The 17212-nt window shown below is 32.1% G+C and overlaps 2 protein-coding genes across 5 annotated transcripts in view; one reads left to right on the top strand and one right to left on the bottom strand.

Annotated features, from left to right (window-relative positions):
* The window catches only part of LOC122599226 (elongation factor 1-alpha-like), a 66715-nt gene continuing 49503 nt past the window's right edge, over positions 1 to 17212 (top strand). For 2 of the 4 annotated variants that reach the window (XM_043771701.1, XM_043771699.1), the window contains exons 1-4: positions 1901 to 1979; positions 2086 to 2234; positions 2327 to 2392; positions 2482 to 2517. In XM_043771701.1, the coding sequence (XP_043627636.1) occupies positions 2185 to 2234; positions 2327 to 2392; positions 2482 to 2517 (152 nt within the window). In that variant the 5' untranslated portion in view covers positions 1901 to 1979; positions 2086 to 2184. Of the gene's footprint in view, positions 237 to 1900; positions 1980 to 2085; positions 2235 to 2326; positions 2393 to 2481; positions 2518 to 17212 lie in introns of those variants that run through there. The other 2 variants (XM_043771700.1, XM_043771702.1) reach the window with 2 other exon arrangements.
* On the bottom strand, positions 5260 to 15743 carry LOC122599227. The gene is made up of 2 exons (XM_043771705.1): positions 15275 to 15743; positions 5260 to 5943 (listed from the first exon to the last, which is right to left on the bottom strand). Exons 1-2 carry the CDS (start codon positions 15695 to 15697, stop codon positions 5569 to 5571), a joined length of 798 nt encoding a protein of 265 aa, XP_043627640.1. The 5' UTR covers positions 15698 to 15743; the 3' UTR covers positions 5260 to 5568.

Below are 17212 nucleotides of genomic sequence, written 5' to 3'. Positions count from 1 at the left end.
AGGAGGGAATATTTAGAGTAGAAGTTTTCGAGGAGGTGCTGGACGAATTTGGAGGGGACGAGAGTTTGGAGGTCGGCTAAGGGTTTATTGGTGATTGGTTAGAAGGTGCGAAGAGATAAAAAAGGCTTTTGCTTTTTCTTGGTTTTAATTATTCGTTCGTGAGAGGCAGCAAAAGACGAAAGCCGCAGCCACGTTCTTAGTTTTAGAATCATCAGCAAAACTGCAAGCCAATTCTCGTTCGACTCTTTTCTCTTTTATTATTAATAGTTGTTTAATTACAAGACTATATTACTATACAATATTATTATGGATTATACTTATATAATATTTGTTAGTTTTATTAGTCTTGTCATGTGTAGCTAGATTTTTAATCATCTACTAAGATGAAATGATACAATTGAATGATGGTTGCACTATTTTTATAATTCAAGTTGATTTGATTTAACGTTGTGTCGTAATCTTAGCTTGTTATTTTTTTGTTATTTAACTCTTAATTGCAGATAGTTTTTGCATGATCTTAGTGGTAACTTAGGTTGTGTAAAAGTTATTTTGATTGCTTGATTAGAAGCGATTGTTTCTATGACGGGTACGGTAGAAAGTAATTAATAGTTAATAACATATTAATTATCATACATCTTAATCTTTTACAATAATAATAATAATAATAATAATAATAATAATAATAATAATAATAATAATAATAATAATAATAATAATAATAATAATAATAATAATAATTGTACTTTCCATCATAGCTCAGTGGTTGAGCACCAGCTATATATGCTAGAGGTCTCGAGTTCGAGACATGGAAAGACATTTTAAAGGAATTTCACATAAGGTACTCCATTGAAGCAGATTTGAGTCATGTAGAGGGGGCATGGTTTTATCCTAATTAAATGTCGTGCCTTCGGACGGTTTAGTTGGGAGTTTCTCCTCCTATTAGGTATTGAGGGTGAGGTGGCTCTCTAACGTGGATCTGGTTAAAACAACGTAAGCTAGATACCGTGTTGCGGGTAAATAATCCACATTTAAAAAAAAAATTAAAAAAATAATGATTAATAATAATAATGATAATAGTACTACTGTAGTAGGTATACTCTCGGTCAAAACACACAACACACCACACACAACACAATCTCCCAAGTCCCATCAAAGACCTATCGAACAAAAAATCCATCACCGATCCACCCAAACTTCTTTTCACCACAAATTAGCAGTGTCTTACTCCGGCGATCAAGTTTTATTTGTTTTTTTAAACAGCATCCTTATAAAGATCCCCTTTTCACCTTTATTAATCTTTCTCCGGTGGCTGTTATTCCGACCGCCGTGAATAACTAGCAGCGGTTGTGGCTATTACTCCGATAAGCATTAGTGGTGGTGGCTTTTTCTCTGATAAGCAACATCGCTGGTGGCTACTGACCTACTATTACTCCGCTAATCAGCAGTGGTGGTGTTACTGTAATTCCGGTAAGTACCATGGTGGAGCTGATAATATGGAGAAAAAAGAGAGGTAGGCTAAATAAATAATGTAGGATTTAATTTTAGAGGAGGGGTTGTTTTTTCAAATTTTAGATTCCAATTCCATCAGCTATCTCAACCAAACGTTAGAATTCAAATTCCAATTCCTAGGAATTCCATGAACCAAACACCCCCTAAGGAAAAGAAAGTTGATGTAGCTGTTTTGATCACTATCTGCGATTGAACACCCCTGGCTCAAAGGTATTATAGACTTTTTAGTTAGATAAGGGATGGTTTTTGTTAACGAAAGGACACCATGTAGAGATGGATGTTGTTAATATCTTCAAGTAGGGATGGTTAATGAGAAAATAAATAAAATACAGGGATGGTTTCTGTAATTTGTATAAGTATGGATAAATATATATATCTATATAATCGAGGAGGATACCCAAACCTGACTGAAGTCTTATAACCGAAGTCTTTTAAGTATTTCTATAGGATTTATTTATAACCGAATTATGGTAGTTTTCCTCTGTTTGATTTTTTTTTTATTATTTATTATTTATTTCAGTTTGCCCCAAACACAATAATTCTCATCTCAAATTGTCGTTTTTGTTGTTGTTATAGGTGTAATTACTTAAATTAATTTTTTGTATCATTATAATAGAAGATATCGTCAGTTAGAGATCCCCCCAAGCAGCATCTAAATTATTTACTTGACCAGCAATGGTTAAGTTGGGTAATTTATCACTACGGCCTTGGACTCTTTACCAAAAGTAATAGTTTTTCTCTTTCTTTGTTTTTGTTTACAAAAAGAATCCTTACAGCTATAATGAATGGTTTTCTCAAATTGATTGATTGATTGTAGCAGCAGGAGGAGAAAAAGGAAATCCAAGGATTCGGGTGAATTAGAAGCGAATAAAGCCTACAAAAAGTAATCATTCTTCTCTTTGTTTGTTTTCGCATTTCAGTCTTTAATAACACCCCCGAATTGTTCCTACTTTAACAAATTGATTGTTGCAGGAACAAAAATTCCGCACGAGCTCAGTTTGACAAAAAGTAATAGTATTTTTCTTTTTTCTGTTTGTTTGTTTTTGTGTTTCAGTTTCATGTGCCCCCAAATTACAATAACATCTAGAATTGTTGGAGATATAAAATTTCTATTGTTAAAAAATTGTAGCAGGGAAGCAAAATCCATATGGTGTTGTTCACCCAAGTTTTCGGATGTGCTAAAAGCTAAAGCGGCTGTGTTTCCATCTCTACCTCGTCAAGAACAGTTAGCCTTTGCCCCCATAATATCTATTATTTTGTTTCACAACCCTATTTTTTAATTGTCGTGGTTATGAATTGATTGCAGACTTGTGTGCCTAACAGCGGCGAGCTTTGCAATCAAAGCGTGAGTCTATTCGTTCTTTCCTTGTATATATCACTTTCATATATGTTGCGTTGTATAATTGTTTCAAGTAGTATATATCAGTGTTAGTGTTTGTTTCTGTGTAGTTATGACAGCGATTTAGTATACTCTAGAAAGAAAAAAAAGGAACTTTCCGACCGCAAAGGGTGGGGTTCATACCTGACCAATGAAGAATTGTGAGTATCTAGCTAGTATTTTATATTGTAATAATTTTTATATAAATAAGAGTAGTATAGATTGATAGTAATGTTTAAATTTTGCAATTGATCGAGGGAGCTCGGTTCAGTTACTTTATCATTAACGAATTGAAATTATTGTTGTTGAAGAGCAATAATTGGGGAATTGGACGGAAAGGAGGCCACAGATATATTCAATGGATCTCAGAAGAATTCCTACGAGTATTCTACTTTTGGCAGCAGTGTCAGTTCATATTCTATTGAAGGAAGGGAACACGGGCTATATAGTATGCACTGCGGAGATCGCATGGTATCAACTTGGATTGGAGAACCTTTTGTAGACAGAGATGATATAGATTACGAAGATGAAGATGAAGATAATAGTGAAGAAATACTCGAAGACAAAGCAAGTACAAAATTGCTTGAGGGACATCAAAGTTATTGGATGAAGATGGAGGAGGCGATGTTTAGAAACCAAGTTCTATCAATCTGATGACAAAAATGAAAAGAAAAGAAGCAAAGTTCGATCAATCTAATGACCAAAAGAAAAAGAAATGCTTGAGATGAAGTTGACGCAGAGGGAAGAAGATATTGCCATATTGGCGGAGTTTGTTTGGTAATTTTGGGGCCCGTGGAATATTGAATGGTCGTATGCTTATTTTTTTGTGTGTTAAGAAGATTGTTAATTTTTTATTTTGGGGGGGAGAATCATTATTGTCATATGCTTTTGTATTAAGATATTTAATTTAGTTTTCTTAATTGCTCTCCTTACTATGTGTTTTTCTTATATTAGTGTGTATTTGTATTATAATTGTATGTATGATATGTAGAAAAAGTATATGTTGGGTGAAGTACTAATTGTCTGCTGGAAAAGTACATTGAGTTTGGGCAGCCTAAAGTTTAGGCAGGATAATACAAAATAAAGTGTGTAGCAGAAGAGAGAAGACTCTCTTGTAAAGGAAGATTAAATCCTTCCAACTGCACAATCAAGAAACAAACTTTAGATTTGAATCGAAGCTGAATCTCTTCCTTTTCTTGATATATTCAGATTTATTGTGGATCCAAATTCAGATTGGTTATTACATGTGCCGACAATATAAAAAAGAAGTCTGCGCTGTTGAGACTATTTTTAATAAGCAGATTGAAAAAGCTGAGAATCTGGATTCTGGATCCGTTTTCTTGTCAAGCTCATCAAATTGAGGCCATAACATACGAACTGGTGTAACATTTGACAATGATCATAAGTTTTACAAATTCTACAGCAGGTATAACTGTAAGCAACAAAAAAAGAAAAGAGATTAGCTGAAGAAAAGTTCTCGTGAGTGCCTCTTAGTTCCTTTTTAACTTTCTATGGTTTTCTGTTGTAATTTTCTTATTGCTTAACCTTTGTTGTACATGATTATACCGTTCGTTTACAAGCTACTCCGAAACTTTTTAAGGTTTTTTTTAATATTTAGGTTTTTAAAATTATTTTTATAGTTATAATAATGAGTAATGAAAGGTACACAAATGTTACTGAGTTTACTAGCAATGGAAATGAAAGGTACACAAATGTTAATATGGTGAAACGTGAAAGAAAATGTATATCCAAATCCATGGTGGCTGATTTCTTTGAAGTTGGATTTGTGTTTATTGTTGCAGATTTTTTTTGTTCGGATGTAAATAGGTTTTAGGTAGACAAGACATAGTTATATAGATCTTTGAGTACATATGGGATTCTTGATTTCTGATTTTTATTTGTTTAGATATACATATTTTTGATTCAGATCTTAAAGGTTTTTGCCCCGAAGAATGATGTTCTTGGAAAAGAATATTTTTATATTTGACACACTATATGCTAACTCATAAGTCCATGTAGACATTTTAACGACTATGGCATGTCACATTAATAGTTAACGGAAGTTTAGCGTTAAAAATTAATGATATTACCTTTATTGAAAACTTTTTAAAACCAAGTCCTTTTAATAGTCAAAACCTAAATAGGTTCCCCTAATTAGGAATTTTGAGTAAAAAGATTACCTTTTTATGTATTTTGCCAACTGCATAAATGTTTAACATCTTACACAGAATTAAAAAACTATATATGATAATTATATTTTTTGAACAGGTCACTTTTTGGTAACATAAAATTTCAAACATACAACCTCTAATTTCATAACTATAAATAACAATAAAAGTTTATATATCAATTATTTTTCAAAGTAAAAAAGATTATACAAGGTACATCTCCATTATTAAAATTTTGAGTATACAAAAGTTTATCAATTAAGGATCTGACACACTGACAATTGTATGTTACAATCTCTTGAGTCTCTTGAGTTAAATCAAAAAAGATATCAAATTGTTAATTGGAAGATTGGTCCCTATGGTTTTTCCATTTAAGCAATGGAGGTCCTTTCTGAGTTTACTAGCAATGATGGTCCCTTCTATTAAAACTTGACGACATTCGCTAACGGTTCTGTTAGAAAGGGACCAATCTTGCAAAAAATTCTCAAAACAGAAACCCCATTGCAACGATACTTAAAAAGGGATCCTCATTGCTAAAGTGTGTAAACCACACGGACCAACTTTGCAATTAACTCTTCTGTGTTTTTTGACTTTTGTTTTTTGAATTTGCTTTGTGGCAGCTATTTGGTTGCTTTTTGGCACATTTTGTGTTTCTGGTTTTTGCTTTTTGCGTTTTCTTTTCGGCATCTTATCCGGCTCAAAAGGAATTTCACCGATTCCATCCATAGCCCAATCGTCATAAACGTAAAATCTGACTTTGGACATCTTAATATAATAAGGCATGTTGAAGAAATTGGAAAACCCATTAGCAAACTTCCCACCATGCATGTCAACAATAGCATCACGCACCAAGTTCATGAGGCTTTTGATCTTCAATTGGATAGCAGCCTGACATGAGAAGAGAAAATTGTGAAGCAAATTAAACAAATGATATGTATACATATTCATAAGAAAGCAAAAAGGGCTAATTGATTGGAAAATTCTCCAACTTGACACAATAACTTTAATTGAGGTCTAAAAAAATAATAAGTTCTTTATCTATCATTGTATTAAAAACTTGTTAAAACATTTTTTTTGGACATGATGTGGAGTCGGTCATTGCTAATCTGAAATCTACCTTCGAGAAACCATGCTAAACCCCACTTAACCCCTATTTAATATTATTTATTTTTATATATATCTATCCTGTAACTAAAACAACAACTTATTTCTACACCTGGCACTACTAAGAGTCTTTGTTGGGCCTAAACTTCCCCCCTAACACATCCTGTGCGCTTGTCCCAACATTCCTTTCTACTCTATTTTCTTTTCTAACTTTTGCTAAATTAAAAATTACAAAAAAAAAAAAAGTTAAGTATTTAGGGATGTACGTAACTTGTACACTTTTCCAATTGTATGAAAACAACTTCCATCCGGTTCATTGTATGTAATTAACTTGCAAAATTGAAAAAACTGTGCGGCTAAATGTTGATGTGGAGGTCACTCATTGTGTCACGTCTCAGATGTCAGACGATGCAACATTAGTTTTCGACCGAATTCTTACACGATTCGTTCAATTTTGCAAGTTAATTACATACAATGAACTAGATGAAAGTTGTTTCACACAATAGGAAAAGTGTACAAGTTCGTACATCCCCAAATACTTAATCCCCCAAAAAACCCTTGTCACATCTGCAAGTTTCTCAACACTTTTCCATATGTAAACCTTATCCCTTTTTTTCAAAATTGATCCATTCACTCCGATCAATCTCCACATCAAAATCGCCCTTGAAACCCCTGAAACTGTCCTCTGCGGTTCCATCTCCAGGTTTGTCTATCTATCTATTTATCTATCTATCTATATAAGAATCCTGACATTTTTTTTTACCAATAGATCTAATCGAACTTCCAATCCAGGTCTATCAAAAGTTGTATACAGTTTGGTTTACGGAGACTTGATAGGCCAGCCTAGTTTAGAAGGCTGTTAAGGCAGAAGGCCTTACAGCTTAAGACAAAGCAGCCCTGTCAAGCACTGTTCACACGAATTTTGATTAAATAGGTAGTAATTGTGTTTGTTTAATGTATAGTGTATACTTTTGTGATGTAATTGTGGAAGTCTTGTATCATTAGTTATTTGACATGTTTTTACATTTTATTTGAATTATCATGATTTGTACTAGGCTACTGGGTTTGTATTAGCAATCCTTGTATACTTTACAAAGCAATCATTTGACTATGAACAGTGAAATTGCTTACTTAATACAGTAAGATGGTATAGAAGGAGTGTCAGTACTGTAGTTTAAGTTGACGTTCTATCAATCTATCATGATTGATACTGCATTTTTTATTGTTATGTTATTGATCACTTCTGCTTACATACTTTAGGTGTTAGAGCATAGCATGCTCAAACTGATAAAAGAGAATATGCTATTGAGATGAAAAAGATTGTTGAAAGGCAAGCTTACTTATCATTTCTTTTTGGTTTGGTTAATTTATAATCTAATGGATACCCAGGTTTTATGAGATATTGACTATTGGCTTTAAACTTGAACCTTTTTCTTTCAGCACTCCCAATTTGTTAATTAGATAGGTGATGGTAACATATCTTTATCTGAGAAAAACTGATGATGTCAAAAGTGTTCAGATGTTTTTTGGGGATGAATTAGTGAGGTTAAATTTCATTTATAAATATATAAGTACTTTGTGCACATATTATGGAAGTCAAATTAGTTTTTATATAAATGGGTTGCTTAATTATTATTATCTACATTGCTTTGCAAAATATTAAATATATTTCATCACATGTCTGACCTTGCCTTACATCATAGTGTGCTAATCTGAAAACTTTGTCTTTAGTTCCTAAATTTTCAAAGCATATGCTCCTTTTTAAAAATAAATATTCATACGAACTTGCATGCTATCATGATAATATTGTTGGATATAATACTTCTTCGTTTGAAAACAAGCATCTCTACATCCATATGGAACTCTCTGATCACAGTCTATCTATTAACCACTCCACAAAATTGAGTCTAGACGGTGAAGTGTTGGAAGCAATGCCCAAGGGTGATATACTTTATACAACACATTTCTATTATGTGTAGGAGTGCAAAGTTCATGGGTTTGGGCGGGTCTGTGTAAAAGGGAAAATTTGTTTCGACGAATTCAATTTATGTCATTTGTCTATTGAGATAGTATATATATATATACACACACACACACTATATGAATGACTACTTAGTTTTTGTGTAAGTTTGTCCTATGTGGCACCCCCTAGATTGCAAGAAAAGGGCTGAAATCTTTAGTGGATTTTTTAAGAAAAAGGTATGCGTGCTGTTGAAGATAAAACAACAGTTATTACTTTGTAGGATTCTCCCTTATTTTTGCAAAATCATATTATATTGTATATGTAAACCGTCTTCTATCTCCCTCCCTCTCTTTCTCTCTTTGTACGTAATCCATCTTCTCCAAATTATTATTGAATAGGTCGTTGAATTATCAAAGGGATCAGAAAGGAATTAAATTAAGTTTTGCACTTGGGTGACAAAGATGATCATTATCAAGTATCCTTCTTTGTCTATTACTATTTTGGTGATTAGATGAAGGATTTTTTATTTTATCAAACTGTATAATAAGATTACATTACATTAAACTCATACATAGAAAGTAAAGCAGGTCTCTTTTTCATATTCCATATCATCGGGAAATCACAAAAACTCGATTCTTTGATATTATGAATCCCAATTTTTTCTTAATCAACTCAAGGTATCCTCTCAATTTCAGTTGATGTTTTATTGAGCTTTGATAGGGTTCTTATTTATTTATTTATTATTTTTAATCAATTTTCGTATTGATACGGTTGTTGTTGTTGTAAATTCGGGAATGTGACGTCGTTGGTGTTATGTTTTGTGTAATAAAGTTCATACATATCTTATTATGCCGTCTAATTTATTTAATTGTATATGGTCATCAAATTCAATTTATGTAAATTTTCATACACAGATTAAACATAGATTATTTGGTTTTACGGATTGTGAATGAACCTATAAACCAATCTTAGTATTCTGTTTAATTTTTATAACTAGAGCATAAAGTAGTTCAATTTGTGTTCGGTGTTGCATATCGCTTTAATTGATATTTGTTTCTACAGTTTTGTGTATCCCATGATATAGATCTTATTATGTTGTCTAATTCAAGCTATTGTTTCGTTTCCTTACATGAATGACTACGATAAGGGAATATTTTGAGCATAAGTTGTTTCTGATAAGAGAATATTATGTTCCTGATTTGAGTTGATTGCTGTTCAAACAACTCCATGGGAAAAGACAAACCTAACTATTCTACTCAGGTACTCATCATCATATCTGCTGGTACATTCAAAAGTAATTCTTTCTGTTATTTCTTTGTATTATTCTGTGCTGTTTAATTAGTTCTCACATGTAGTGTATATTTGTATGTAAATTCCAAATTAACTTCTCATTCAAAATTGTGGCTCTATGAAACAAGGAAACTTGGTATGTTCGCATGAGTTAAAAACTGTTATCATTGTCAATCTGGAACCTTTTTTTTACATTTTTATTGTGAAAGTATATTGCTCCATTAGCACGGGCTCTCATATATGTCCATGGGAAGCATGTCATTCATAGAGATATTAAACCAGAGAACCCCTTAATTGGTGCATAGGTAAACCTTCATAATACATCAGTTGTGGATAGCATTTGTTGTTTTACAATTGATTTGGCTGAAGCTACAAAGCATAATGTATGTATTTCCTGTTTGTTTCAGGGTAAATTAAAGATTGCTGATTTTTGCTGTTCCGTATATACATTCAACAACAGGCAAACCATGTTTCAGGGTTGGATGTGAATGGCAGAAACACGGACAGGGTCAGCACATACTACTTTATGGGTCATTTTTTGGATATTCAATGGTTAGAAAACCTTTTAACCACGGAATGCTGGTTTAGTCTTAGTGTTGGGCATGCTTGGGGACCTCACTGTGGCAACATATAAGAAGACTGCACTTACTATTAGAATTATTGCTCATCACCAGAAAGAAAATAACACAAAGAAGTTGTGAGTTCTATTTTCCTGTAAGACGCAATTGACCCAGGTTACTATCTTTTCATAAAACTTCTTTTTTACATTTTCATTGGTTCTGCTACTGTAGCATTATGATAGATAATGCATGTCTTTTAAGAGTTGCGGGCTATAAAGAGACCGTTATAAAAGTGACTTACTTTAGTTTGGTTTCTATTTGGCATAATGAATGTCATTTCCACCCAGTACTTCCTATTCTTGATTCAAGGTAATTCTACTTTAAAAGAGGTTGATGTTGGGTAATCTGACCTCAGTACGTGATCAAAATGATATTTGACAGCTAAATTGTTGGTAGATATTTGAGAGCTGAATTGTTGGTAACTTCGATTATATTGGCCTTTGATTTCTGACGTGGGTGTTGTCACACTAATGAGTCATATAAAAGTTGGCTAGCTTAATAGAAAATTTTGAGTAGGTGATACCTTTTTTTAGTGGATAAAGTGTTAAACAAAATTTGTTATCCTTTATAAGTCAGACTAAAGCATGTTATCTATCTATATGCAATTTGCCCTTTATTTTGTTCGTGCAGTTCCTTTATGGAAGGGCTATACCTTACCAGCAGGTTACTTTAATCACCATGTACCTGATGGGTGTTGCAATTAATTATTGCATACATTTTTCTGTCGGTTTTGAACTACAAGGCTTACTATTAGAATCCATGAATGTAACTGCGAGACGTATAAAAGAACTTATAAATGAGATTAATGATAACTCAACTGAGATAGGTAGAATGGTTCGTGTTGAAGAACATTTTACTGGTGAGAAAAATGCATTAGTATTAAACAAAAGTTAAGTAATCAAATATTCAAATGTCAATTTCCACCATTATTTTAGATAGAATTGGTTTAAAATAGTCTCTAATGGGTCCAATAAAAATCGATATGCTATTTAAGGAAAAACCAGAAAGTTCCCCAAATTTTATTTCGAATGCATATAATCTCCTATATCATTTTTGATCATGAATTCATTATTTTTGAAATAGTAACTTTTAAAATCATATTTTACATGAGGGCCTTGTGTGAGCTAGATTCTAGAACGAAACAGAGTAATCTTAAGTATTTTATGATCCTCTGACTAACTACATAACTTTATAGTTAGTGACTTAAAGTTAATTGCATTAGTAATATGTAAATTTCTACGGAGTACATAATATTTAGGTCCAGACGAGATTATACATTCTTTATTCAAAACGGGGGGTACCCAACAGGAGGCTGCAAAGCTTTTCGGCCAGTCACAAACTACGATCAAAGCTGAATAGATTCATCTCCACAACATACATCTACTGTTAGCTACATCAAACAATGTTTAATTTTTTTAAATATGAAAAAAGATTTGCAGTTTTCAAGTTGCATAAGATCAAGTTACTTAAGTTATCTGGTGATTTAGATAGAAGCAATTAAGTGCCCTGGAAACCTTATGCTTTTTAGCATTTTCCTTGTATTCAGTCGAAATAGTGATTGAAATTGGTTTTGGGTTACTCCATGTAAGTAAAAGCAATTAAGCTTTTAATTTTATAATATCTAAAAGCACGAATGATTGGTCTTGGGTTACTTGGTGTAAACACTAATTGCTTAAAAGAAAGTTATGTTGAAAAAAGTGAAGGAAATAATTGAAACAATACATGGAGTTGAAGTAGATGATGGTGACAGCTCGGATGTGCAATCAATGACGAATGAAGAAACTGAAGAAATGTTCAAGACTGCATAAGGCATTGTTGATGTGATTGTTCCAGAAGCACCCCAAGTTACAACCGGTCAGAGAGGGCAGAAAAATGATGTTCCAAAACATCGAAGGTTAAGTAAACGTGGGGTGGATGCAAGTCAACTTAATACACGCATGTGCTTAAGGGCTAAGGCCAAGGAAATTAAAGCTTCATGAAAAAGGTGCAAATTTGGAGAATCCGATTGAATTCAATAGTTTGATATTTGCAGTAATGATTTGTGTTTGTAAGTCATGTAGTTTAAGTTTCAGTCTAAGAACCATATGTTGTCTTTTGTGCCTTAATGCTGACTAATTACATTGTTTTGTTGAAAAATTAGGGTTAAGTCACTGGATGAAAAATGTACTTTCCTTCATTTACATGGTTGGCTGATTGCATATTGAATTGGATTATTAATGTATATCACCCATATAAATTTCAACTTTTTACATGGTTGACCAACTGATGACCTAATGACCTGCTATACAGGTTAAACTTTATTTTTACCTTTTTTTTAAAAAAAATATTATTTTATGCTTCTCTCTCATCTAAGTTTCTCCTTCATCTCTATCAATCATCTATTTGATTACCCTCTGATTGATTATTAAATTTCATAAACATACACACTAATGTATACATTTTGATTGATTTCTCTCTCTCTCACACGCACATAAATTTCTATAGGAATAAAATGCAGAAACCCTATATTCCATACCAAAATTCCCAACATAAAGTCACCCAAATATTCCGGCAGAAAGGGACTGCTTAAAATTTTCGTCGGAATAACGATTTATGGTGGTGCAGTAGTGTTAGATATTGGGTCTTGGAAAGTGGTGGGCTGTGTAAAATGATTTTGTATCTATAGAATATAGATGTGTATATATTGTGTATTAAATGTGTTTGGCTTTTATGAGTAAATTGGTTGATTAATAAGGAAGGAATGAAGGAAGGAGATATTGGGATCGGATGGAAGAATATGCTGCCTAAAATTTACCTTTTCATACAAATCTAGTGGGTCAAATTTACCTTTTCTTGTTACCATCTTTTTCCGGCGAACATTTCCGGCCAAGAAGGTATGGAGGGTGGGTTGTTCATCAAAAGAAAATATTCAATTAAAAAAAAAAGCAATTAACCTGTTATAGCAAGTCATTAGGTCAGCAATTGGTCAACCATGTAAAAAATTGAAAAGTATATGGGTGATATATATCAATAATCCATTTCAATGGGCAACTATGTAAATAAGGAAAAGTCCATTGTTCATCCAGTGACGTAACCCGAAAAATTATGATTGTCTTAGTAGAATCAATGGCAAGTGGTTATGAACATGTGTAATGACATGAATGTAGGAGTTTGGTTTATCTTATTAGATCATAGTTCTTGTTTTGTATGATTTGCATTGTCTCATAAGGATCATTATGTATCTTTATAAAAGGTAGCATCATGTAATGGTATGTCTTCACAATAACTCCTTCATGCACTTTTATATCATATTAAGACACAGTTACTTTTTTTGGTTGTTCTTTATGAACAACTGATTATACAACGATTATGAAATAGTATTGGAAATTGGATGGGGTGTTTGGTCAGAATATTGAAAATACAATACCATCCAAATCAAATGATATCGTTCCTTTTAAAAGGTATCTAATATTAAAGTTGTTATTGTAAAACTAAATTGACCAAATATATTGGAAACCTCACAACATTTTCAATTTACTTAATGTATCGCAATTACTGTTGTATATACCTATAATTGCATTACATATATATGTGATGAAGTTGCGCCATATCAACCTGAGACACCCCTTGACAAGCCGTTATAAATGTGTTCCTTTGATTTTTGTTTTGTAGCTTTATTAGTAAAAAGAAGTATTAATTAGTCTATTGAATTGCTTTATTTACAAGCTCTAATGTTTACAATATCCATCTACATCCTCCACCCATCTTTCAAATTGCTTGCATTATGGTGGGATAATGTTTAAGTTACGCAAAGGCTATGAATATGTCGGTGGTGGGACAATCTTGATACCTAATATCAATACAAACAAATTTATGATAAATGAATTGCGAGCATTGTACTATACAAAATTCCCTAGACGCACACATGAAGTTTGGTACAGAAAATGTCCAAGGAAATTTCTTCGGATTAAGATTCATTTACTTCGGTTTTTGAGGATCAGCACCTGATATTGTTATTTAGGATATGCTAGATTTTAGACTCGTGTCCAACATCGGACACGAGACTTACGACATTATCAATATTAGATCTTCATACATTTAACTCATCAAAACTTTTAATTTCTAAGTTGAAGATATACGTAATAACTAAATGTTCAATTCAAATGTCAAGAATGTTATGAAATAAAAAGCAAAGTAATGTAATAAATGAACATTGGAAGCATATATTTCTCTTGTTTTATGATTCCTATTGTGTTTATGCTAGGATGTTGTATATCGATCTATGTTTTGTGATTTGTATTGTGTTTAGGATTGAATCTAGAGATTTTTATATTAAATATTAAATTAATTATTTATACAATGTATATTTATCTAATTTAATATTGTGTAAAGTTCGGTTATGGGATTAGGATATATAGGTAGCTACCAATTTTTTTATTTTTTAATAACATTTAATAACCTCATGGTCGATATTTTTATATGTGTTTATATGTTTATTTTATTTATATAATATAAAGTCAATAAAAGTCAAAATTAATTATTTGAAGAAATCAAGAGATGTAATTGGTCAATAAGCTATTAGAGCAAGTGTCCTTTAGTATAATAAAAGATTGATATAAAAAAAAGTACCAATAGCACGTGGAGGCAGTAAAATGTCACTTTTTAGTTCTTTTTTTCTCTTTTTTTTGTACTATTCATTTTTATTTGTGTTTTATGTTATTCCCGGTTTATGTTTTCGGTTTTTGTGACTTTGGTATGTAATTGCAATATAGAGGCTTAATCCTCCAGTTTTTTGTGTTTATAATGATTCACATATCAGTACTCATATAACTTGATACAATCATAAAGTTTGTTAATCATAAATTCATCCCGTTTTCATTATCTTAACATTATCAACACGCACTCATATATATATTCATACTATCGTAATTTGGTGAGTATTGTACTATTTTATAAAGAATACATAATTAAATATTTAACATCGGGATCTAAGTTTGTAAGCGCATTGCGCGGGTCTAAACACTAGTATGTATATATATTCTAGAGGGTATGGAGTATCCAAATTGGGTGTGAACCCCTCACATCTTTTTTTTTTAATCCATCAAAAGCATGGGCCCAAGCATATATATATATATATTAAAATATTGTTATGTGAGGGGTTCTACACCCTTGGGTATCTAACAGCCATATACTGATATACTCCATTTTCTCATATATATATATATATATTAAGGAGATAAGAAGAAGGGGCGGGCGTACGTACACTGAGAAGTAGAGCAAGAATGGATAGCGGCTTATCACGGACGAATTCGGAGTTGAATTCCCCCAACTTTTTTGAGAAGAGATCCACATGTTGATGGCCATAGGTTTCCATGATGTTGCAACGTCCAAGACAAAAACTTTCTACCATTGAAACGATGTGCTTTGGGCTTTGAATATCTCGTGGACTATAGCCTATATCTCGTGGATCCACATCAAACCGTGGATCTGGATCATCCTCCTTTCTCGTTTCATCTATATCTTCCAAAAGGTCATAGAGTTCTTCAGATTCATAGATACATCTCACATCCACACGCACAATCTCACCGCCCCGACAACGCAATTTAAACTTGGCCTCCCTCTGCAACCCTTTTATTTTTGGTGAACCCGTTTTTTCTATCGGCGCTGATTTAGAATTATTTTCCATGGTCGGTCGGTCGGTCCAAACCTTCTGATCGATGATGATTTATTTTTGATAGAATAAAACCCAGCTCCATCTATTAAAAAAACCTATTATATTTCCTTATTTTTATTTCAAACCACTCCTTACTAAATACGTACTTTACACATTCAGTCCTAATCTAATGTACTTGTACATTGTAACCCCAAACTCTTATCACAGTATCTCCCACACAATATTTAATAATCCGTCGATCGAACTAGTTAGGTTTTTTTATTTATTTTTCTTAAAAGATGCTACTAATTTGCTATAAGCCAACAAAAATAATTAAAATACCAAAATAACATTAAAGTATACACATTATTATAATAATAATTTTTTAAAGAAACTGGTTATGCAAAAAAATACCAGCCAAAAACCCAAAAATAGGTTGGACAAAATAAGTAAAAAAATCCGGGTTTAAAAACAGGAGACCCTTCAAAAACTCATCAAAACCGACCAGCTAACTCGTATCCGTGTATAAAGCATTGCTATCAAGTAAGCCTAGAAATCTCATTTGCAAATATGCGACCAATACAAGCTACAATGATGAAAATAATTAAACTTGGTTACAATCATACAAAGATGATACTCAGATTGGTTAATTTTAATGACTTTCTAATTTTCATTTTTTTTTTACTTGTATATTTACACATATCTAAAACCTTCATTTTCACATTTAACTATTAAATGATTGTATCTACACAACAATGACAGAATCCGAACAATGAAATGCAATGCGACAACATGGTCGAATCGAATCTCGTCACGTAGCATTTTCACTATTTACATCCTGTTGATATATCAGAGAAGATAACACATTAAACAACTTTAGTTCTAATGTTCTTTAGGATCATGGTGTCATTTTATGATTTATATTTGTAAATCATAAAACATATTGACAAATAGCGTACCCTTAAGCCACCTACAAACCCGATTGGACAACTTCCCTACAAATATTAAAATTGTTAGATGATATTAATTATGATGTTCGTTGTTGGAAACATAATATGATTTTTTTATGTTTTTGTTTTATAAATGATTATTAACATTGGAAACTAGATTAGTCTTTAGCATGTACAAATCATGGAAAAGAGGGAGAATTATAATGTCTAGGGTATTAGTGTATTACCGTATTATAGACCTTTTAGGGGATGGTTTTTGTTAACGAAAGGACATCACGTAGAGATGGATATCGTTAATATCTTCAGGTAGGAATGGTTAATGAGAAAATAAATAAAATACACGGATGCTTTCCGTAATATATTTATAAAAGTATAGACGTAAGGATAGATATATATACTAGTGCTTAGACCTACGCAATGCGCTTGCAATCGTAAGTAATTTTTTAAACTTTATCCTTTAAGCATTTATACATACATAAGTAATTAGAAACATAATTGTGTAAACCAATAACATCGTAAATAGGAAGATAAATTACAATAACGTTGATTAAAGATCCATGTGAACATAATACTATCATATAACTAAACGTAAAAAAAA

The sequence above is a fragment of the Erigeron canadensis genome, chromosome 5, assembly GCF_010389155.1.
Source record: "Erigeron canadensis isolate Cc75 chromosome 5, C_canadensis_v1, whole genome shotgun sequence".
Classification (NCBI taxonomy): domain Eukaryota; kingdom Viridiplantae; phylum Streptophyta; class Magnoliopsida; order Asterales; family Asteraceae; genus Erigeron; species Erigeron canadensis.
Note: the sequence above shows the minus strand (reverse complement) of the source record. Positions and strands in the feature narration are given on the sequence as shown.

Coding starts and splice junctions, on each gene's coding strand:
- LOC122599227 (XM_043771705.1), bottom strand. CDS start 15,697: ATGGAAAATAATTCTAAATCAGCGCCGATAGAAAAAACGGGTTCACCA. Junction 5,944..15,274: donor TTCTTGCTCTACTTCTCAGT/GTACGTACGCCC, acceptor TTCTCATGTCAG/GCTGCTATCCAATTGAAGAT.